The sequence below is a fragment of the Gymnogyps californianus genome, chromosome 3 (assembly GCF_018139145.2).
Source record: "Gymnogyps californianus isolate 813 chromosome 3, ASM1813914v2, whole genome shotgun sequence".
Taxonomy (NCBI): Eukaryota; Metazoa; Chordata; class Aves; order Accipitriformes; family Cathartidae; genus Gymnogyps; species Gymnogyps californianus.
The window spans coordinates 56,654,040-56,678,375 of record NC_059473.1 but is presented as its reverse complement, the minus strand read 5'-3'; the positions used below and the strand labels follow the sequence as shown (position 1 = coordinate 56,678,375).

Genomic DNA, 24,336 nt, shown 5'->3' with positions numbered 1-24,336 from the left:
TAAACTGTTAAGATACAGGAGAGTATGCTACGAATATTACCGGCTATTCTCATATTCTCAAAATGCCATTACTGCTAATCAGCACTGCACAAGCACCAGGCATTGGTTTTGCAAACAGCTTTGCTCCCAGTTTAGCAGTATAGTTCCACCTGCAGGTATTCGAAATGTTCCTGTGATGTAGATGACTGTGGATGCTGGTGAATTATAAGATGACATTTTTCTTTCACTAACCCAGAAAGCTTGAGAACTAGTGCTATGCGGTGCTTGAGCATTCTGCACTTTGTAGCCCACTTACCTCACTTTTCCCATGTTCTTCAAATTTGGCCGAAGAACACTGCAACAGTATTCAAATGCCTTGAAACGCCTTGGGTTTGGACAGTAAAAATTCAATATTTGTGTGTTTTTAGCAAGTACTCAATGTATGACTCCAGGGAATAATTTCCTGAATATAATTCATACCTCCTTCTGTGTGCAGGATGCTTTGTTTCCTCATGAGACATATGAAGAAACTAAATTTTCCTGCCAAGTTTCTAACCTTCATTATAAAACAAAACAGTGCTAAAGCTTTCCAGGAAGAAAGATCCCCAGGTTGTTGGTCTTTTCTTCATATGAGTAAAAAATATTTTTCTAGACTCATTTTTTGAAATAGCATTCTGAAATTTCATCTGGAGTCATTGCTAAGGCCAACATATAGCGTAAAATTTTAGCTGGAAAAACTAACAAAGTTCTAAGCAGTTGGAATAAGGAATTTAAAATTACACATTTTTTACTTTACACATTTCTTACTTTAAAGAAGCATCCCATTGGCTTTCAACAATTATGCCATCTATAATGTTGCTACAAAACACAATATGCAGGGCAACTACATACATACTTCACAATTTTTTTAAATTAGAATGGAACACATTTACTAATGGGTTTCCCACAAACTCTTTACACCCTCCCCAAGGTGAATTACCACAAAAATTTTTCTTACCTAAAATTTAACAAAGTTATATGTCACTAATCTATCCAAAATAGTTACATTCAATATTAAGTCTGGTTTGTTTGCTTTTTTTAATTTTCTGATCTCTTCCAACGTTCTTTGAATTTATGGTCTATACATGATAACATAGAATCATAGAATCATTTAGGCTGGAAAAGATCTTTAAGATCATCGAGTCCAACAGTAAACCTAGCACTGCCAAGTCCACCACTAAACCATGTCCCTAAGTGCCACATCTACACTTCTTTTAAATACCTCCAGGGATGGTGACTCAACCACTTCCCTGGGCAGCCTGTTGCAGTGCTTGACCACCCTTTCGGTGAAGAAATTTTTCCTAATATCCAATCTAAACCTCCCCTGGTGCAACTTGAGGCCATTTCCTCTCATCCTATCACTTAGCCTTGTTGAATCTCATTTAAAACATTTTTATACTTCTCCAAAAGGTGATATAATATTTTGCAATGAACAAAGAAAACAATGTCTGCATTTATTATTCATTCTCTTGCATATATAACTTGAAGAATAGCTTTGCCTCTCAGAATCACAACAGTCACTCTGGCCCAAAATTTCCTTGTTTAATAATGTTCACAAAAGTTTTCAGCACAGCTAGATAGTTGCTCCACCTATACCACATTCTTATATTCTAAGTGATAGCTAGCACTTGGCAAATACCTATACACCTACCTGTCTCTCTCTTTTTGCTAATTCTGCAAGAGTTGTTTTAAGCACCTTCATCTCACTGGTAACTGCTTCTAACATATTTTTGTTTTTTTCTTTATCTTCAGTAGCTTTACGCTCCTTTAAAAGAAGTTCTGATTTGACAGAGGTAAGTTGTCTCTCTGCCTTTTCTTTCATTCTTTCCAATTTGCCTTGAGACTTATTGAGTTCTTCTATTGTTCTGTTCTGCTCCAAAGTTTTGATCTGCAATAACATAAAATAATGTTAAATTTGTCACACTTTCATCTAACATGAACAAATAATAAAAATATCAGGGATAATCATGAGTAAGCACTTTAATGTGGTTTCTTATGGGTTCTTGAGGAAATCACGTGTACGTGTGAACTGAAAAGTTATTAAAGGAGACTGGCCAATTTCAACTCAACGAAAAGATTTTTGTTTCAAAGACAGTTAATTCTCTACAGGTTTTGTGAAAAGAGGTAACTGGACAGACAAAAACCCACAGTGAGAGTTCATTCTCTGCTAGCCTCTGGAAAAACAGTATGAAAAAGAGTTGCCAAATATTTTGCTGGTAAAAATTGTTCAATTGGAACATGCACCTACTTATCTATTTCGCTCCATCAGCCACAGGACACAAACTCACAAAAAATCAATCTTCCTTTCTTCCAGTGGTGGCAAGCTATCAATGACTGCAAACTACTTGCATCCACCTGACTAAAAGCAGGTTATTTATTACTGCTGCAATATAATAAAACAGGAACAATGAAAATTTAGCATCTTGCCTGTTTTATGTGGGGAAAAAAAAAAAACTTTTTTTCCCCCATACCTATCAGAATAGATCTTCTGTGAGCAATGTATGGGAAAATATAAGATTACAGTCATATCAACAGGAAAGAAAGGGATGCATATATCATATTTATCTTACACTAGCCTGAAAATTTACATTGTGCTTTACAGATGCTACTTAGTATATCAAGACAAATTGCAAAATACCCAAAACATTGTAATATTATATTTGCTTTCCCCACCTAGATGGATTTGAGGAGTTCTCCATGAACACATTTATTGTAAATGAACTCCAGCTGTGTTCAACTGGAATAGAAAAATGGATAGAAGCACAAATGTAACCTTTTAACTCACCTTAAGTTCATTGGTTTCAGACAGCTTGGCTTTGAGATCAGTATTTGTTTCCCTTGCCAGATCAAGCTGCTTCTGCAACCTCTCTGTCATCTTATGTAACTTTCTGACAGCGAGATTGGCCTCATCCCTCTCTACAGCTAAGGCGGTCCTTACTTGCTTCTCTTCTTCTAGCTGGGTTATTTTCTGCCGCAGAAGGTTCATGTGCAGCTCTTTGCTTTCAAGTTTTTCCTTCTGAGTCTTCAACTAGTTTTCCAAACACAAGGATATTTGAAAAAATATATGTGAAAGACAATGGTAATACACAGACTGTTTTGCAAATTTAATCCCCGTGTTGCATATTTAACCTGAACTCCTATTCCTCTCTTGAAAACTCTGTAAAGCAGCATAAACATGTATATACTAACTTGACACCTCTTATATTACCAATTAATTGTGCTTCTCCATCCCTGAATTTGTGCACTACCTTTTAGAATGAATTTACATACAGACTGCACCCAATCTGAACATAAATATTTGTGCATCGTTCATAACATCTGAGATTGTCTAAAGTATAAGACACTAGTCAAATGCAAGAGGTAAGAGAGATTCATTAAGGAGACAGTGGTTTCAGTGGTGGTAGTTTAAGATATTTCCATCTTTAATCAGTTAATTAAGACTAGTGTGCAAGAAGGAGAATCAACATACAGAAATAAGAAAACTTTCATCCACTGCTCCAATACAAGGTCCAGCAGCTTAGTTTTGTAATTTTAGTGCTCTGGGAGCTGCCAGGCTTTACTCTGAAACATCTGAGGAGTATTAACATACATATACTCCCTGCTTGAGAGGCAGTTGCTTCCAGAAAAATACGGTGTTGTTTTAAACCTTAAACAGACCTAACTCTAAGCTCTAAACCATTCTGATTAGCCTAAAACCAGAAGTTTTCACTCTGTCACAACAGGATGACGGAAGAGTGTCTGACCAAATTTGAACAGATTTGCTCCTAAAGGAGCACAGTTCTTGTTGGAAATGTTGAAATTCTTGGTGAAATACAACTGACGTCCTACTAGTTTCCATAGAAATTTGTGGAAGATACCCCCCTTCCCAGCAGATCCTTTTAGATTGAAATATCAATGGTAGTTGTTTACAGAAGTATATTATAAATGTGTATTAAAAAGTAGACATATGTACATATATAAACATGCATAACTTCATAGATTTAAGAAGACGTGAAAAGCAGTATCACATATTTAACCAACTGGTGGTTTTAGTTGTTTTAATATGCAGTCTGTTTGTATAGTTTGCAAACATTTACTATCTTTTTTTTATGTAATGGAAATCTTTGAAATTCCTTGTACATATAGGAAGCTCCAATCTGCTACCTTTAGCAAGCCACTATAGAAATATAGCCATAACAATGTTTATCTTTGAAACAAGCAGTACCGGCATGTCTTTTTTGCCTACCTTCCTTCTTAGGCTATATGCCATAGTCTTGTTTTCAATCACTGCATCACCTTCCAGTTTCACTAACTGCTCTACCCGGGCTAGAATTGCATCCACATTCATATCATATCCAACCTCTGCTGCTAGGCTATCCAGCTTCATCTTCTCATTAAGTTGCTCCAGAAATTTCAGATACTAAGATAAGATGTTGAAAAGTGGGTAAAAGAATAATAAAACTTCATTAAAAGTCCTGAAGTACAATTTAAAAGCAATTCCCCCTACATCTGCAACAAACTATACATAGCCAGGTCCACTATCCACAAGAAATAATGTACTGAAAGGGTATGTTTATAGTACACACTTCTGACACAATTGCAAATTCTCCATTTGTCCTTTTTTAGTCTACATTTATTTTGTTCATAAATCCCTGGACCTACTGTATTTATCTTCTTAGCAAGACCAGATTTTTTTTTTGCTCCTCTGCAGTAAGAGCAGCACTAGGTATGTGTGTCTGCTTCTGACTCCCTTTCCTGTGTGTGGCTCTGCTGCTTTACATGACCATGCATTGACAGGGAGGAGTTAGAAAGGACAGCTACATCCCAACTAATTTCAAGTGCTGTGATTGCCCACTGCTGTGAGCTCTAAAACAGATAAAACTGGTACCAGGGATGCCATGGATGAGATCTGATGTAGTCTGAGGAGACACAGGAACGTTAACATGGTCAGTCTTTTGCCCTTCTTTGGAACAGCAAGTTCTAGAGATAACAGTTATTGGTTTACAAATTGCTTTAAAGATTATTTTAATTGCATCTCCATCTGGTTTACTGATGTGAACACATACAGATATCAAATATTATTTAATCTGGTTTTTCATTCTTTTGTCCTGCCCTGCTAGCTCTTGAAAAAATGCATTTGTTCCCTGGTCTCAATTAGCCTCTCTTGCAAAAGCCAAAGCTCTCCTTGTCACTAAGAACTATATTTGCCTTTGTTTTCTCTTACTTCTGTTGCAGTTCATAATCTTTGCAAAGAAACAACAAAGGAAGAAAAAAAAAAAAACAAACCAGTTCCATAACTGTTGCTTGAGCCCAAGACAATAAAACATAGCAAGAATCTCTTTTTGTTTCATGATGCTTCTGGTTCAAAAAATTAAAAACAGTAGTAGCAGCAGAAAGCACTGAAGTTGTTCTTTAACAGAAAAAAATCACAATAAAAATCTCTTTATTGCAGCAAAATCTAGGGAGAAATTAAGAAACTAGGGCCACATGTTCCTCACAGAGGAAGCAGAGGGGAAGGAACAGCTCCATTTTCTGGTTTGCTCCCAACGTGGTGGATGCTTCATTCATAAAAGTTATTGTACCATAGACTAATGCAAAACAAACATCACCAAATTGTTGATTCTTTGCAAATTCAACTTTCTAAGCATTGATCTTGGCCTGGTAACATGCTACAACTTTGTCTTTCTTAGCTGTATTGGATGGCTAGTTTTGCTTTCCAGGTACTATGTCATTTTTCAAACTCAGTATGCGGATCTGTTATAGGCTAACGGTGTGTTCATTCATACAATTAATAAAAAAATCCTGGTAGCCTTGATGGTCTAAGGATGTAAAAGAATCAAGGGTTGCAACATCTTGAGAGACTGCAGACCAGATGATATATTAGAGAAGGACAGAGAGATCAGAGGAGGCTTTAAGATCAGAGAATCCTTGAAGGACCTCTGATGTATTTACTGAGACTTCTTTTAATCTGGGTTTTTTCCCCATTAAATGGACTTTGAACTCAAAAGCTTAGGTACTTTTTCCAACTAAAATTGTTGGTCAAAGAAAAGATATTACTACTCCCTACATGATGCCTGACTGCTAATTCACATCACTTGCAATACTGTAAGTAATACTCCAGCTGATCATTGCAACACAACTAGCTGTATCTCTGTCTTTAGTGACTTTTACGCAAAAGAAAATAATGCATGCAACTACTTTTTGTTTCTCAAGCTTCAAACCATCTTGCATCAGATCTACAGACAGTAATTCCTCTTCCAAGTGTTTCAGTTGATCCTGGAAAGTCTCAGAACATTTCTCAGCTTTCCTGCTCCTCTCCAGAGCTTCTTGGTACAATCTGGTCTGATTTTCCAAAGCTTCGGTCAATTTAGCTATTTGGGTTTCAAGCTGAGATACCATCTAGGGAGCAAGAAAACCAACAAAATATATGGGCTTAGGTGGGTGTGGAAATGTTAGAAGGATATGAAAGATGCATCCTCAAATTATTAAAAAGAGGGTAAAATATCTATCTTTAAAATACAAGCATTTAAAAAGACAGAAAGAGAAAAATCTGCTGTAACCACCAGGAGAAAATGGCAGAAGTGGTGACACGTGAGACACACAAAAGTGAACAGCAGAAACTGAATTTAAGATGAGTCAACTGACTAAAACAGGCTAATATCTATAACAAATTAATACAAACTAATTTAGACACAAACTTTCCAAAGATGTTAGCAAACCAGCAATACCTGGCAGTCAACTAACATTCTTTAAAATAATCCAATAAAATCACTAGTCTATCGAGGAGCTGAGTGGAAAAAAAGATAAATGATTTAGAAAATACGTGCAGCATGTAAGTGAGAATGTAGATATGGATAACCAAGTCTCAGAGGAGTGCTTCCCAATTGTTAACTGTTAAAGGGTGTTTACCTAAAAGATTTTGCTTAAAAAAAAAATAAAAAAAATTAAAAAATCTGTGTCTAGCCAAAGCCCAAGGCTAAAAGCATAAAATCTCATAACAAGAAACTAGACTAACAATTCTGAAAACACTTGTAGCTCTACACTGTTAACTTTGCAACACCTACATATAATGTAATGGATTTTAAGTTGTAAACTACTTATAAATTAAATGCTTGAAAGCATCTGATTACATTGCTGCCAAATACTGAAAGACAGTTCTATCCAAAAAGTTGCTTGCTTCCCTCTTTCCCTCTCTCCTCTTCTGACTGTCATATAATTATTTGGTTACATAATTATGTTGCATTTGTAACTCAGTGTTCAGACACTCATCTCCAAGCAGTCTCCTCATTTTAAGCATCTGTTTGCCTCCTGTTAATAAAATGAACAACAAGCACACAAAACTCCCATTAATTTTAATGGCACAGAAAGATTTCCAACTTAGACTGCAATTGAATACAAACAATAGTTTGCACCCAACCCGCCTAAAAAACACTGAGAAATTACTGCTGCTCATACAGTCATAGAAAACACTAAACAATAATAAAACTGCAAGAACCCACACACACATTCTATGTTTTTCTGCATCACATATCACTCAGCAGGGGAAAAAAAAAGCTTTCAGTAACTTGTGCCCACAGAGATGCGCTGCCGCTGGAGAACCCAGGGCCACATTATCAGGCTGCAGAGCGGCTCTGGGCGCAGCCCAGCTGCGTGAAGCTTTTACAGGCTTCAAAGGTCCATAAACGTGAGAAGGTGAGGGATCATACCACAGAAGGTGAGACCACAAAACCACCAAGCTCTCAGTTTATCTTCCAGAGCATCCTGGAGTAACCTTCATCCTTGGCTTAGGGACAATCAACAACTTAGGGATTTCCTAAAATACAGTTGCACCCTTATTACCCACCCATGCCTGTATCCAGCGACTTACAAAGGCTGCATTTTTGGTCCTGCAATTCTGACCTCCACAATTTCCTGTGCCAATGACTTGTGCAGCTTGATCAGCCAGCCTGCAAAAAAAACACTTCCTGCTTTTTGCTTTAATGTGGCTACCAGATAATTTCAAACGAAGACCTTTTATTTCTTGCGTTACATGAAGTTGCAAATACTCATTTCCAGAGGCAGCTCCTACCTTGGGGACAGCAGGGTTCATCCCTGCTGCAACTAAATAACCCTCAGTAAAATCTTCCTGAGCTTTATTTTTCTCTTGTGCTAAGCTTTTATTTTCTCTTGTGCTAAGAAGAGTGTATGTGCAAGTACCAGGCCCAGCCTCACAGCACACCAGAACAGAAAGAGGGCTACAGCTATGCAGTCGGTAGGGCATTTCCCTCAACATCCCAAAAGTCACAGAGACAGGCACATGGTGGACTTCGGATGAGTGCAAAAAAGCAGCGTGTAGGATGAAGTTACAAGGTCCTTCACATCATAGCGGCAATTTTTTTTCCTCTTTTCCAACATAACAACTAAACATTCTCATCTGCTTAGTACTAGCTTGACAATCAATCAGCTATGCTGTTCTGGATTGGTAAGATGTTATCTTAAACTTCCACTGTTTTGTTTTGTACCCATATACGCACACACACATGTGTGCCTAGTACAAAGTTTTTTTAAGATCCCTACCAGCTGAAAAGCATTAGAGCTGCCACATCTCTTATCATGGTACTTACAACTTGTATTTTGCTTTGCTGCATTGCACTCACCATCCCAAGCTGAAAAGTTCTTGTCTGTTGAGCCTTTCCTTGCATGGAAGCCTCTAGACACTCTCATGGCCCTTCCCAGTACTTTTTGAAGGCCCTTTATTTGAATGAAATTATCATAACTGTGTGTGCTGCTCAGAATGCAGCAGCCATGGATTTATACAGTGGCATAATTATGGTTTTCATTTTCTTCTCAACTTTTTTCCTAATAATTTCTCACATTCTAGTTGGTTGGGGTCTTCTTGGTCAGCCCTAAGTCAGTACTAATATTACTCTGCTTTTATCTATGTGTCATTTAATTTCCCAAATTATTTTCCGCTCAATTCTTTTGTTTGGAAGGATAAAGTGGATAAATCCCTAAAACTAAATATGCATTTATGACATTGCCATAAAAATCATTAAGAAATGAGAACAACAGGAGATTTTAAGGGGAGCAGTAGTAGAGCCTAATCAATTTCAGCATTTAAGAGTCTGTTTATCAATATGCAATGACAAAAATTGATAAAATTAAGATAACCTACAATCAGATCAGCTGTAGGTAGTCAAGAGAAACAGTTTTGGCCATATGAATTTAATTTGCTGCAACAGATCTGCAACAAATCTTGTCAAACAGAAAGGACCTGAACCCAGAGACCTCATAACTAGGGCTGAGCTCTATATGAACTGAGACCATTTGCTTGCCTGGGACTCCAGGTGCCCATGAACCCCTCCAGTATGTTACAGATAATAAACGACAAAAAGACCCAAGAGCCGTTCAAACATATTCAGATGGTACACATCTTACTATAACTGCTGAAAAGATTGTTAGGACATAGATTCAAGGCAGTTTCTTAATCCTGCAATGGAATACCTATGACTGGACATTGTCAGAGTATATGCTGATTTTTTTGAATGAAATTACAATTTTTGCTAATGTTAATGCTAAGGGCTAGTATACAGACTGCAACTAACTCAGATGCCCTTCAGATACCAAAGGCACCATAATTAGGAGACATAATCTTCAAGAGCATTTCAGATTTCACAGAAAGTCTGACTATAGCAGTTTCACAGAAAATATGACTATAGCAGTTGCAGTGAATAATTTTCTCACAGGCCTTTTAAAATTTGAACTTTTCACAGCTCTGTTTGAGAGGTGCATGTGCAGAGGTAAGCCAGACATAGATGATCGGGCCTGGATGTAAAAATTAACATTTTGCCAGTTCATCTAGTGTATACGATCCTATACACAAAACTCCCAGAGGAGCTGCGGTGATGATTTAAAAATGAAAAACCAAAACCCATTTAGAGAAGGCATCAAAGCACTCAAACAGTGAGGGTCTTCTTTCTCCCAGATTCTTGTATTGTCTTTTCCTGATCCCACTAATCTAGTTTGCAAAGGCAAGTTGCTTGCAGCAATGTCCTGACAGAAATGAAACAATCTTTACTCAGGGAAAGATCTAATTGTAATCCTCCTCCTGTTATACATTAGCACATTCATTAGCACATTTTTAATTTCCAGCAGCAAGGCACTCTGCTGCTGGATTCATACCCCTAGCTGTCCTGGCATTGTTGCTGGATTGCAGCCACAAAGGGGCTGTTTTGAAACAAGCTAGCTTGGGCACCAGCAACACTACAGGCTAATTTACCCTGCCAAGAAGTTTAATGACTCACTTCTGTGGATCTTTTACTTAAGGCTGGACAGTTTACTGAAAGGTCTATAAGAAATCCTATCTGAAGACAATTAACCTTTTTCTTCATTGACTGATAGTACAGCATACTGTTACTATATGTAACACTGATGTTATATCCAAATCCTGGAAAGAAATTCACCCGGAGATGCAATAGGAATCTGATTGACACATATATACCAACATGTATATTCCTTACAAATGGAACCTTAGAAAATGTTTTTTTAATTCTGATTTGTAGAAAGAAAAGCAGTTCACTGTAAAACAACTTTTTGATGACAAAATCTATGTTCTGTTAGAAAGAGATTCACAGGTGAATAATATTGGCGTTTTAGCTTAGTTATTTCAAAGCCCCTAATCTTAATGCAGAAACTCTTCTGAGAATAGATGCCAGCACTGCTTTAGTAATATAGTTCACTTTGGGGCCATGCAAATAAATTTTTCCAAATGAGTCATAGCAGTAAAACTTTAAATTTCATCACTTAACATACTTAGCAAATACAATGATCCACAAAACTTCATCATTCAACTACAATGATCAAATTCACCAAGCAATATTAAATTTAAAGCTAATATTTATGGTTCAGGAAACTGAGCCACAATTTTTTTTTTAGAAAGGACTAGCATTTTCGGGGAATATTGCTAGAATTATAGCAGGCAATTGCTGTATTTGCTAGCAGAGGCAGAATGCTACACTAGACATACCTGACATAGCTCCTCTACTATATAAAAATAAACCAACAAAAGCTGGCAACTGTAAGACCAGCATCTTAGTTCCAAAGCACAGATTTAGGCAGTGGCAGATTGGAGTTGATACCTGCTCTTAGTAATAAAGGCTTCCTTTTAGCACATACATTTAATTTTGATAGCAATAATACTGAAAACCAAATCTGCCTCCATCCTCAGACACCCCCCCAAAAAAGGGAGTTATTTTCCATTGCAAAAGTCAACAGGTCTTTCTGGGGGCGGAAGGGGGGGAGAGAGAGAGAGGTTAGAGCATAGCACCCAAATAAATGAATTTTAACACTGTTATGGAAAAATACCTGTTTTTCTGAACATCAGTTTCTGTACCTCTAAAATAAGAATAATCACAGCTATTTAGAAAAAGAATAGTTGATGACTGTATATTTTACAATAGTTCTCTAACACAACATGACTTCTCAAATCAATGCTGTTACTTGGAGAACCAGCCACATTCCTTTCAAGCAGCTGGAAAAGTTCGTATCTGCAACAAAATAAAGATCGAGTTTGAATCCTCCCCAATACCACCAGTCTGCAGGATGATCAAGTAGGCAACCCAGCATGTAAAGCTAATATTAAGGAATAAAATCAGGAACAATAAGAACTGAGTAGCATGCACTATGCATGTACTGTAGTATATCCACAAAGAGACTAACAGCTGTTCAATGTAGTATGCAAACAGACTTAGCTGCAACTGAATGTTACAAAAGCAGCAGGTCACCTGAAAGCATTCCCAGGAGCAAAACCTTTTTAGTCAATAGCTACCAGTCAACTTAAATTTCCCTCTCTCAGCAGTTCTCAAAATTATCAACATCTCAACAGTGTACTGTATGCCAAAACACCAAAGAGTACAAACACACGTGCACATAAAATTCTCATTAGATTTTAATTTGAGAGCATTTTGCTTATGGAAACAACACTCTATGACATACGGCAAAACTGTAAAGAGCTTCTATATTAAAAAGTTGCTGCCACACTTCTACTTTAATGGATCACTTTCAAATGCTAATAATTTTCACAAAGCTTGTTTTCATTGAAATTTGGCATACTGACTCTCAAACTAAGGAGTAGGGGAGCTGTTTTGTATTTTTTAACAAAATATATAATCAAAACGCACAGGGATATTTTTGAGAGCTATTTCCAATCTTGGACAGAATACAAAAAGATTTGGTAACATAAAAAACTATCACATTAGCAGGAGATGCTAGAATCTTAAAATCTGGCAAGGACACAGAAGTTGTTTTTCAGTGGCTCAGTGAAAACAGCTTTTGATTTAGTGTGTGACTTTTAATTATACAATAGTCCTTGCTGCCAAAATTAATATATGCCCATGTAAGCAAGTGAGAAACTTCAGTGCAGTGTCAGGATACTGACATTGGTCAGACTGTATTCTGGCTTGCCTTCCTCCTGAGCTGTCCCTTCTCTACCTGTACATGCAAACACACCTTTGCAAACACTACCAGCCAAAAGGCCTCGAGCCAGAGCATTAGAATACCCGGCTGCCTTCCTATTGCTTTTCTCCTGGATGGTGAGCAGTTACGATTTCAACATTTTTTAACTGTAAGTGTAAAAATACTGTTTTCTTTTCAGGTGTAGGTTTTGAGGATTGGACGGAAAGAAATTGCCTGGGGCAACTCATCAATTATGTCTGATTTGAGAAACAAGTCAGTCCTTGAAGTCACTATTGTAGCAGCAAATCCATACTTGTTCACATGTCCCACTAAATCATAGCGACCACACAACCACTTTTGATGTCCGTTAAGTGGCACTGAAATCAAATTTCAATGTCTTAACTGAAAGACCATTCCATGTCTTTTCTTCTTAACAGCATCTATTATTAATTTCATTTCTGACCTCTTTCTACTTAATAAAACATCGATGCTTTTCACTTATTATCTCAAATCAATAGACAACAAAATTAAAGGTTTCTGTAATTTCAAAACCTAAGCAGAAGGAACCAACACTCTAACAGATGAATAAAATGAAAAAGGATCCAAAGAGAATAAATACACACATTGGGCGAGTGCAGTAGTTGCCAACTTACTATTTCTTTACTCTCCTCTTTGCAATTTATTTCTTGGATCCTCTCCAAAATGGCCTTCTCAGAAGGTTTAACTATTGCAGATCCACCACTGAGTAGAGTAGCAATTTGCTCTTTAAAAGCCACTAAAGAGCTCTGAGCAGTCCTGGCCTCTTCTCTGCTGCTTTTCAAGCTTCCATCCAGCTCACTGGAAGACTTCTTCAGATTGTGCAGTTCCCACATTGCAGCATCCAAATCTTTCTGGTTACCAGTCAGTTTATCTTGGAGGTTTCTGATCTCCATCTCCAAACTCTGTCTCCCTATTATAGCGCTGTCAAGATCCTAAAATACATGAAAGTTTAAACCAGGCTTTTAAAATTTGTTATAACTCCTCCCCTCCATACACAAAACACAGAATAACTCAGCACCAGGTACTGCAGACAGAGAAATGAGGACACTTATTGCTCATATGGGCTCAATATCAGAGCTTCATGGGAGAACTCCCACTGAAATTGATGAAAGCCCAAAGCCTGCTGTAATCACACAGCAGTGGCCTGCAAGAAGTAATACATGAATAAAATTCGCAGGTAAACAAAAACCGATTTTTTACTGTAAGACTATTGCTATCTTATTTTTTCATTCAGATAATACGACTTAGAAAACAAACGGTGAACAAGATGTAACACAAATAAAGCCAACGTACTACACCTCGGAGTGGAAAGAACAGAACAGAATAGTTCAGTTGGAAGGGACCTACAATGATATCTCGTCCAACTGCCTGACCAATTCAGGGCTGACCAAAAGAATATGCACGAACTCTTTGAATATAGTGATAAGAGCAGAATTAGAGGTGATCTCTGAGATCAGCTTACCTGAATGTGACAAAAATTCATGAGATTATTTATACACAGAAATGGGGAGTGAGGAGCCAAACAAAGATGATGATGTTAAGACAGCATAAAAGAAGGTGCAAATGCTCAAATACCAATTTCACATCAAAGAAGAAATCCTTAGATTGTGAAACACTCAGAAAAATTTTCAAAAAGGGAATTATTCTGAGCTATGTCATCTTCTGAAGAAAGCAAAATCCCTATTACCATAAGGTCAAATTCGTCTGAGGAATAGAAGAAAGTCAGTGAAGAGCTATGTGTCCTACAGAGCCTACAACTGCCCCCATCTGCTGCTCAGCTGGGCTGTCAGTGTGCGGAAGCATGACGGGGGAAGGACTAATGGGATGGCGGTTCTATCTAGTATCCTTGTAACTTTTCTTTTTTTTTTTTTTTTTTTTTTTTTTTTTTTTTTTAAGAAGTCAGTCCCTTGCATTTCAGAAGTAATACACTCAAAGACAATGTCATCTTCGGTAGGGAGACATGGTACTGTAAGATAAGGCTACCTGGTGAATAGCCCATAGGATTTACTGCTCAGGGACATCCTCAGATCTTTGGCATTTTGTCATGGTTCTCATTCAGCCCCTGACACCCATGATCCTTTCTTTCTAAGCCCAGAGCTTTTAAAAGTTATTTTCCCTTTACCTTCTGATGAATCAAGACTCGGTTTGGAAAGAAGAAAAAATAGCCAGTACATATATATCTCCATCAATTGTATATAAAATATTGACCCAACAGGGCAGAGCAGACAGTCAGAACTGTGTATCCTGACCCATGATGCAAAAACAAATGATGATAGAAAAATGAAAGAAAAATAACCCATCTAAACATAAAGAAAAAGTAATCTCTCTCATTCACTCAGCCTGTGAACCTCTTTCCTTTCCCCACAATACCAATATTAAGAGTGCTTACACATTCCTATACAAGGATAAAATTTGCAGTGAAACCAACTAAAAGTATAGCAAAGACTAAGTCTTCATTCCTCAGGGTATTATCTGATTGATAGAAACAAATGGGAAAGAATATTACTTCACACAAGACACAAAATTATGCCAGAGGATGGCATATTTTTAGACAGTGATTGAATTTCTTTGGAAGTTTCAGGTTTTTAGTAGAGGCTCAGTAAGTGGATTGATATGAACTAAGATTGTGTACATTACAGTTAAAGAATTGTTCCCAGAGCAGCTGTGAATATGGTGACGACTTGAGGGTCTCTCAGGGTCTACATCTGCTTGCTGTGTAGCATAGTAAGTCATTTGTATTAATGGAATACATGCCAATCAAGTAGTAAATCTGGGAGTATTTATGTAGATCAGCAGTGAGGATGGACAAAAAAGGAGTTTGGGAGGCACCCTTGGAAATAAAATATAAACATACGATACTAAAAATACTAAAATTTTTAAATAGCTTCAAAAAGGCAAACATGCAAACACATAAATGAAAACAAACCAAAACAAACCCTGTCATTTAGGAAATTATTTGTTACTACCCCTTTCTAAAGTAATTGTAGAACTCTCTTGGAAACAAATGTTGGCATGATTCCTTGCCATTTTCTCTTTTTTATTCTAAACAAGTCCTATTAATAGAAAATTCCCACCTGTGCTCAGAATTACATTATGGTAATTACAGCAAAGAATAAAGAGTGGTTTATTTCAATTACAGTTTTCAGCAGTGTGTATTTTTCCTTTCAGAAAGGCAGTGCAAAAGTAGTTTGCCAGTACCAGGGAGCTTACCTAATTACAATCTTGTTTCAAATTGTGAACATCTGCAAACACACACAGTTGAATCAAAAGATCAAGGTATAAAATAAGGAACTGCAAGCCTGTTGATGCCCAAACATTAAAAAAAACCACAAGCAATTTACAGAATGAAAAGCTGTAAAACTCAAAACATTAAAATTCTGAACAATCCTCCTTGAAACCTCTCTTGAATGGAGAGCATTTACAGGGGCTAGCTTCAGCAAGGTCAGCCTGAGCGTTGAACAGTATCCGGAAATTTAGAGACTGTGACATGTAAAGGTGGTATCCCAACTAGAAGCAAACTCCTAAGAGCCTAAATGATCAGTGCAGGCAGATAAAAGAATTTCCACCACAGAAGACTGAAAGGATGGAACTGCAACAGCTCATGTTTTCTTTCTGGCTCCTCAAGATTTACGGCTAATGTCCCACGGCTCTGAATTATATGAAGGTTTCAGTATGCAGCTTGTAGGGTCAAAAAAGCTACCCAACGCTGACATACAACAAATTTTGAAAACAGGAACAATTATGGAAATGGATGTTCAAAGAAAACAGAATTAGACATTAGGTGGATTTACCCAGGGTAGACCGTGTCAATGACACGTGTTAGATGCCAGAGATGCAGCAGATCTACCACGGCCATGCTCACCTGCAGACGTAGAAAGCAGCACCAAAGGTTCTTCAACTATCTGAGACCAGAACAAAAGGGCTCATACGGAACAGTGCTGTACTTAAAGTTACCCACTCAGGCTGGGACGCAGTCTACGCATGCTCACTCACTGGCACCCTACCTGCACTACACTAGAAAAGATGTAAGAGTACCCAGACCACTGCACAAGATGCCGGCAAGGCCTCCCTCAGGAGAAATCATGTATTCAATATTAGGTCAGCTGTGTTCACAGAAAATGCGTTCCAGCTGTAACAGATGGGGAAAATTACTTCTGTCTTTTAAGCAGAGAAAGAGAGGGACTCTTTTATAAGGAATGGCTAAAAGAGCTGTATTTAACACTGCAAAACAAAATGAGGGAGATACAATCACATTAAAGAGGCAGACAAATGAAAGAGAGGAAACAAGAAGGGATAAGATCTTTTAAGTAATAATACATATTAATACATATCCTCACTCTGTTGATCTCAATATCTACAATGCATTTTTTTAAAGCCGTGATAACTCTTCCTTAATATACTGTATTCTTTCATATTTCTCAAGATTTCAACTAGCATGTCCTATACACATATAAGGTCTGTTGGTCTGTCACTTTGTCCAATAATCGTTTTTTAGAAAGTGGATACTAGTCAAATTAGTCACTATTTCTGAGGCAGTTTTAAGTGTCAGATTACATACTATAACTAATAATTAATCTATTTCAACTTGAATTTGTTTAGAACATCTGAGTGAACACCACCTACTCCAAAGTGATTCAGGTGGTCAAACTCAGTTTTCCAGAGCTTTGAATTACCTCCTCTACTTTTCCCTTCCTAAAGAAAAAAAAAGAAACAAACAAAAAAACCCACCAGCACAACTGAAACAGATTCAGAGAAAACCCAACAGGTCTGCATCCCAAAAGCGCTACAGCATTTTATTATGGTTGTAATTAAACACAAATTTAATTGTTCATTTACCTAACCACACACTGCTAAAATGAAAATCTTTACTTTCATCTAATCCAATAGATTAAAACAGGCTGTGAAAATGTTTTTTCTCTAATGCATGTATGACATTACGGAAGTACGCCACACCCTATTAAAAAAGCCACTATTGTGGCTTTACAGATGAGGTTATGATAATACTGATTTTTACCTCCAGCACCAGCTTTCATCTTAACTTCTAAAGAATAGAAGTTTGACCGGGGTTAAACCACAACAGAATGGTTTTGTTCAATTTTAAACTGCTGAGCAAATTTATTTTTATTTACATGGATTTTTAAAATCTGTGGGCTTCCAATACTAAAAAGTATCCAACCACATTTTCTTATCCATTTACATGTCGGAATCAAGCTCAGGTGCTTGCAAGTTTGGCAACATTTCGTTTCAGAAGCTCTGCAAAGGTCTTCCCACAAAACACCTGCAGAAGAGAGGATGGCATGAAGGCTTCCCCTTCCACTGAACCCTCTGAAGAGCTGTGAAGCTTTAATTAACAATCTTTCAGGAACCAACGGCATTCATTTCTGTCTTTCACTGTTCCTACACAAGGAGTAGCTCCTAAAACAATTTCTCACTGAAAGGGAAACTGAATCAGCATTTGCTGTTCAGGTTAAAATGGAAAGGTTTCCCCACAGACTGCACATAGACCACAGCCACCTAATCACATAGTCTGTATTACCCAGCAGCCCTGTGGACAAACTACGTGGACATACTCCTCCTGAACCCCATTAATTATCTCAGCCGTGGCTAAAGCAATGGGCAGCTGCACCAAAGATGTTAGAGGAACTCATTCTCTCCTGATTCAATGTAAACTATTGTAAAATTTTTCGTAGAAGAGGTTATCAACGAGGCAAGCCTCTATAGCTCTTCCTTAATTAGTTATCCACCAAAATTACAATGATATTTAAGTTCTGTTATTAAAATATATTGTATCGATTGTGCACACTGCATGCAATTTTTTTAAAATGTCAAACAAAATTATTATTTTCACAGAAAAACTATAAGAGATATTACTCTTATGAAAGCTGTTTTCATACCCGATATCAGCTTTGCACCTAACATATTCTAGGGGAAATCCCAAGCCCACCTAAATTGGTGACAAAAGTTTCACTGGCTTCTGTGGAGTCAAGATCCCACTGTTTGTTTACAGAACAAAGGAAAACAAATTCAAAGACACTTTTAGTAACAGTAACATTGTTATACTTACTGTAAAGACACTGTTTATTTCTCAGATTTAAAAATAATTGGAACTTTAAAGTACAGTATGTTCAATCAGGAATTTATGGAAACATGAAACTGAAGATTTGCTACAGGAAAAGCAAAAAACTTAGCAGAGAAATTAAATGCAAGTTTGTCACTTCCAGTGAGATAAAGAGAAATACAATGCTGCAAGAAGGTGGATACAGACTTGAAAGCTCATGAGACAGCTGAGGCTCTGCCCGGAGAGTTCAGGCCTTTAACAGTGACAGACACACAGAAACAGAGTCCGGAGCCTTACCTGGACGTTGGCAACATAGCTGTCCCACGTACAGGACTGGAGGAATTACTGATTATTTTTGGTCAAAATTCACTAATAATGACAGGACCATTTTCTAAAGGGCTTTAATGAGATTTTATGTGGAACATTCATACTATATCATATAGTAGCAGCATCAGCTGTTAACATGGAGATGCAGCCTTTGTATCAGGAAGTCCCAGACTGATGGAAGCCGAGAGGATGTATGGCCAAAAGTATTTCTGCGTGCTTGCCCACACACCAGGTACTGGCCATTCATGCAGCTTAGACAACAGTTATTTGGCCTGACGCAGCAGATTCCTGCATAATTGCTGTCCTTCACCAGCATCTATCACTCTACAACCCCTGTCACAACCACAAGTCCATCTCCTTCCTTTTATTTCTTGGAGCAGCCATGTGTTAACTGATGCCCTTGTTACCCTTCCAGAGGAAACTCTGGGCTTTTGGACTTTCATCTATTTTGAAGAGTATTTAGGTTAATACTTTGAGAGGGTTTTTAGACCAAAGAAGGATATTTGAACTTATATCATAATCCTTTATTGGATGCGAGGGGAAACCATGACAAAGGATGAGGAAAAGGCTGAGGTACTTAATGCCTTCTTTGCCTCAGTCTTTGCCTCAGTGTAGCAACCTGCTACACCACTTAGACACACACAGATCCATGGGACTGGATGGGATCCACCCAGGGGTACTGAGGGAAGTGCTCACCAAGCCACTTTCCATCATTTATCAGCAGTCCTGGCTAACTGGGGAGGTCCCAGTGGATTGGAGGTTAGCAAACATGAACACCCATCTACAAGAAGGGCCGGAAGGAGGATCCAGGGAACTACAAGCTTGTCATTCTGACCTCGGTGCCGGGGAAGGTTATGGAGGAGCTCATCTTGAGTGCCATCACACAGCATGTACAGGACAACCGGGCGATCAGGCCCAGTCAGCATGGGCTTTTGAAAGGCGGGTCCTGCTTGACTAACCGGATCTCCTTCTATGACAAGGTGACCCGCTTAGTGGACGAGGGAAAGGCTGTGGATGTTGTCTACCTAGACTTTAGTAAAGCCTTTGACACTGTTTCCCACAGCATTCTCCTGGAGAAACTGCCTGCTCATGGCTTGGACGGGCATACTCTTCGCTGGGTAAAAAACCTGGCTGGATGGCCGAGCCCAGAGAGTGGTGCTGAATGGAGTTAAATCCAGCTGGCGGCCGGTCACAAGTGGTGTTCTCCAGGGCTCAGTATTGGGGCCAGTTCTGTTTAATATCTTTGTCAATGATCTGGACGAGGGGATCGAGTGCAGTCTCAGTACGTTTGCAGACGATGCCAAGTTGGGCAGGAGTGTTGATCTGCTTGAGGGTAGGAAGGTTCTACAGAGGGATCTGGACAGGCTGGATCAATGGGCTGAGGCCAATTGTATGAGGTTCAGCAAGGCTAAGTGCCGGGTCCTGCACTTGGGTCACAACAACCCCAGGCAATGCTACAGGCTTGGGGAAGAGTGGCTGGAAAGCTGCCTGGTGGAACAGGACCCGGGGGTGTTGATCGACAGCCAGCTGAATATGAGCTGGCAGTGTGCCCAGGTGGCCAAGGCGGCCAACAGCATCCTGGCTTGTATCAGAAATAGTGTGGCCAGCAGGACTAGGGAAGTGATTGTCCCCCTGTACTCAGCACTGGTGAGGCCACACCTCAAATACTGTGTTCAGTTTTGGGCCCCTCACTGCAAGAAAGACATTGAGGTGCTGGAGTGTGTCCAAAGAAGGGCAGCAAAGCTGGTGAAGGGTCTAGAGCACAAGTCTTATGAGGAGCAGCTGAGGGAACTGGGGTTGGTTAGCCTGGAGAAAGGGAGGCTGAGGGGAGACCTTATTGGTCTCTACAACTACCTGAAAGGAGGTTGTAGCGAGGTGGGTGTCAGTCTCTTCTCCCAAGTAACAAGCAATAGGACGAGAGGAAACAGCCTCAGGTTGCACCAGGAGAGGTTTAGATTGGGTATTAGGAAAAATTTCTTCACTGAAAGGGTTGTCAAGCACTGGAACAGGCTGCCCAGGGAAGTGGCTGAGTCATCATCCCTGGAGACACCTAAGGACATGGTTTAGTGGTGGACTTGGCAGTGTTAGGTTTGCGGTTGGACTCGATGATCTTAAAGGTCTTTTCCAACCTAAATGATCCTATGATTCTATTAATACTGGTACCTCAATCAGCATCATACCTCAATATACTAAGTCAATTACACATACATACACAAAAAACCCCACATTACATCAACAGTAATAATAAGGTATAAAAGAGAATGCAGGTATCTTCCAGATGAATTCTTACACCAGCCACATCTCCAGTTACCACTGTTATACCACAAGGACTGTAAACTAGTTTGCTCTTATCTCCTGTCTTCTCTGATGATTCAACCTGGAAATACTTGTGATGCCTGTTGAAACCTGTCCCTAATATGTATTTTCTTAATGACATCTTATAAAAAAAAAAAACCAAACAGGTTCTAACTGAGAAACTCATTCCTCTATTTATCTATTGGGACAAGAAAAACCTAAAATCATGTATCTCCTACAATCAAAGTCTTTAGGTATATTCAAAATGTAGGCATGTTTCTCAAGTTTAATCAATTTCCTTAAATAATAAGTTTATATTTTAATTAACTATGTTTTCATACAATCAACTGATTTTAATAAATTTACACTGATTAGATGCTACTTAGATAAATTTTATTCATTAATAACATAATTTAATACAAGTCAATACTGAATACTGAAGAGTATTTTCTTGGTTAATTTTGCATCAGTAGTGCATGCAGATATATTTGTATTAATTAAAATTGCTTGATTATATTTCATATATGTTCTTTAAAGACATTGCATGGTGCACATCTTTGCAAAACAGATGTTTAAATTAAAACTTCAGAGGGAACCACAAATATTTCCAGGTTGAATCATCAGCAAAGATGTGAAACAGAACAAGCCAGTTTACTAGTTCTTGTGGTTCATCAATGGCAATGCTGTACGAAAGGCAAATTCATCTGGAAGAAGAATATATGCATCTTCTTCTATACCTTAAATAAATACCATATAGGAATTTATTAAATACTAGAAAGAAACTTGGCTAGAGCAAATAAGACATTTTTTAAGGACCTACAGACATTCTCAAAGAATGTTATAATTCTGTAGTTATGTTTATCATAATCAATAATCACTGTCTGGATATACAGAAAGAAATAACAGGTATTCTGATTCTCAGTCTAGAAATCTGGGCAGCATTTAAAAGTTATTTTCCATCAAATGCAAATTTGATATCCAGCACTGCCAGAATAAAGGTATGCACAATATTTACAGAATTCCAGGAGCAAGCTCTTGCAATATGTGGTCAGAAATGTGAGAAGTTCAGAATTCTAAAAGAAAAGTAATACATTACAACAAAAACAGCTTGGTGGCTTGCTTTTGTTACTTATATTAGTTTTGAGACTGTATTAGTTTCTGTTGTTTGCTGTTCGCTATTGTGATGCAGTGAGGCTGAGAGAGGAATAGATAAAATTATCGTTCACTTGCTAAAGCACCTCAAATGAAAACCAGCTAACTGCAACAAATACTCGAGTATCAAATATACTAAAGAACATTCTGAATCACTCTCACATATTAACTTTAAAACATAACCAACTGGCTTTCATTTTCTTCATCAAGAATTTCGGAATCTACAATCTGTTTAACTGATCATTAGACAGCTGCCTCCTCCTGGGACGTAAAAAAAGGCACCTGGTCAAGAGAGGGAGTTCATAGAAATCCCAAGGAGCAGGAGTGAAGAACTACCTGGCAAGAAAAACTGGCAACTATTCAGAGAGCTGGCAGGGAACAGTGCGGTGGCTGAGGCTTGCTGCAGAAGACTGACAGAACAGTGTCATGGCCTCTATACACTTAGGAAGAATTTTGAGAGAAAACTGGGGGAAACAGGCCACCATCTCAATCTGTAATACAGAAGATGACCAATATGTTTGGCCCTGGGAGCTTCAGGCAAACGCAGGCAAGAGTCACTTGTACTTGGTCTGTGCTGGGTAAACTCTGCTACAGGCAATTCCATTAATTAAAGCTCAGAAAACAGTCCAGAAACACACCGCTCTGTGTGTGTCTTCTGGCACAGGAACAGTATGGATTTCTGCTTTTTTTCTTCACAGGGGAACATGTCACAACATGTGCAACTGTTCATGTGCCTAAAGTGTGCAGCAAAGTATATGACAGAGTCAAACTGACTTTATATCACTGATACCCTTCCTGTAACCTAATAAGACACCCATCAGGGGAACAGGGGATGCCATACATCCTCCTTTAGACATGCAGATTTAAAGCATTTTTGCCTTTTTACTTATTTTTTCAATAGTGAATTTCTTAACACGCTTTTTTGAACACAAAACCTTCTCAACAGATTTACTCAGTATCTGCAAATTTAAGTAGCTAAACTGAAACAGCACTGGAGGAATCTGCAGCTTCTAGATAAGCCCTGATGGCACACACTTCATTTGAAAGGCAATGCTGCTAATTTCACAAGACATTTCTGTAAAATGGGTTAAATAAATTATTTATTTGGCATATGCACAATAATGATAGGAAAATATTTTTCATAAAACTAGCTCAACTTTGGAAATGTTTTGGCAGTCAGAGCAAGCTTGCAAAACAAGTCACAAATGAAGCCCTCATCTTGGTTTAAAACATCTCCTGATTCTGGCTTACTTAGTAAGCAAACTACACTCTGCTCTTACTCACACACCTGTGTCTGAAGTGAACTACAAGAACAAAATGTTCTCAAAAAGGACCTGTTTAAGTTTTTGGTGCAGGTTCTCTCTCAGTCCCATTTGAGTCTTGGAAAAATTTACACAGCTTGGTAAGAAGTATTTTCAGCAGTAGGTAAAATTTATGACCCTTGTGGTACTTAACATTTATCGTCCCCACAACAAATCCTTTCTTCTCCAGAACACAGCGTCAGCTATTTCTCATCTCCTAAGTATTTTGCCTACAACCAAATCAGAACACTATATCCTTCAAATTGTATGGTGGTGGTCTTCTGTTCAGGAAAAAAGTAATGCCAGGGGGGCGTGGAAAATTTTATATTACATTTGAAAACTTACTTGCTCAAGGTTGCCTTTATGTTAAAAATTTCTACAAACTCAGTCACACACAACTCAGCTACATATTTGGCAGTTTAAGTTTCTTCTCTTACTTTCTTAAGTTCTGGCCATCAGTTTTAACCACACTGCTCTAGTACCTGCCAGAAATTTTCATTATGGTTTTAGTAAACTGCTCCCTTTCCGCAGTTATCGCTCAAAGTACAAAGTAACAAGGAAAACTGCTACAGAAGCTCACTTTGTTCATCCATCCTTTGCAATGTACAAAAACTCTTATTGGTGTGTTCTCCTGCAGCAATTAGATCCTTAAATTGCATCCTTTTCAAATCATACCTAGGTGAATTTGGTGAATACTTGACTTGCAACTTAACTTACATTTCTCATTTCAGCATC

At 38.2% G+C, this 24,336-nt stretch overlaps 1 protein-coding gene across 3 annotated transcripts in view; it reads right to left on the bottom strand.

Annotated features, from left to right (window-relative positions):
* The window catches only part of LOC127014669 (damage-control phosphatase ARMT1-like), a 67,548-nt gene that overhangs the window by 5,566 nt on the left and 37,646 nt on the right, over positions 1–24,336 (bottom strand). For all 3 annotated transcript variants that reach the window (XM_050894165.1, XM_050894167.1, XM_050894166.1), the window contains 5 exons: positions 13,083–13,400; positions 6,196–6,396; positions 4,244–4,417; positions 2,804–3,046; positions 1,670–1,906 (listed from right to left, as the gene is read on the bottom strand). In XM_050894165.1, coding sequence (XP_050750122.1) covers positions 1,670–1,906; positions 2,804–3,046; positions 4,244–4,417; positions 6,196–6,396; positions 13,083–13,400 — 1,173 coding nt within the window. The remainder of the gene's footprint in view (positions 1–1,669; positions 1,907–2,803; positions 3,047–4,243; positions 4,418–6,195; positions 6,397–13,082; positions 13,401–24,336) is intronic.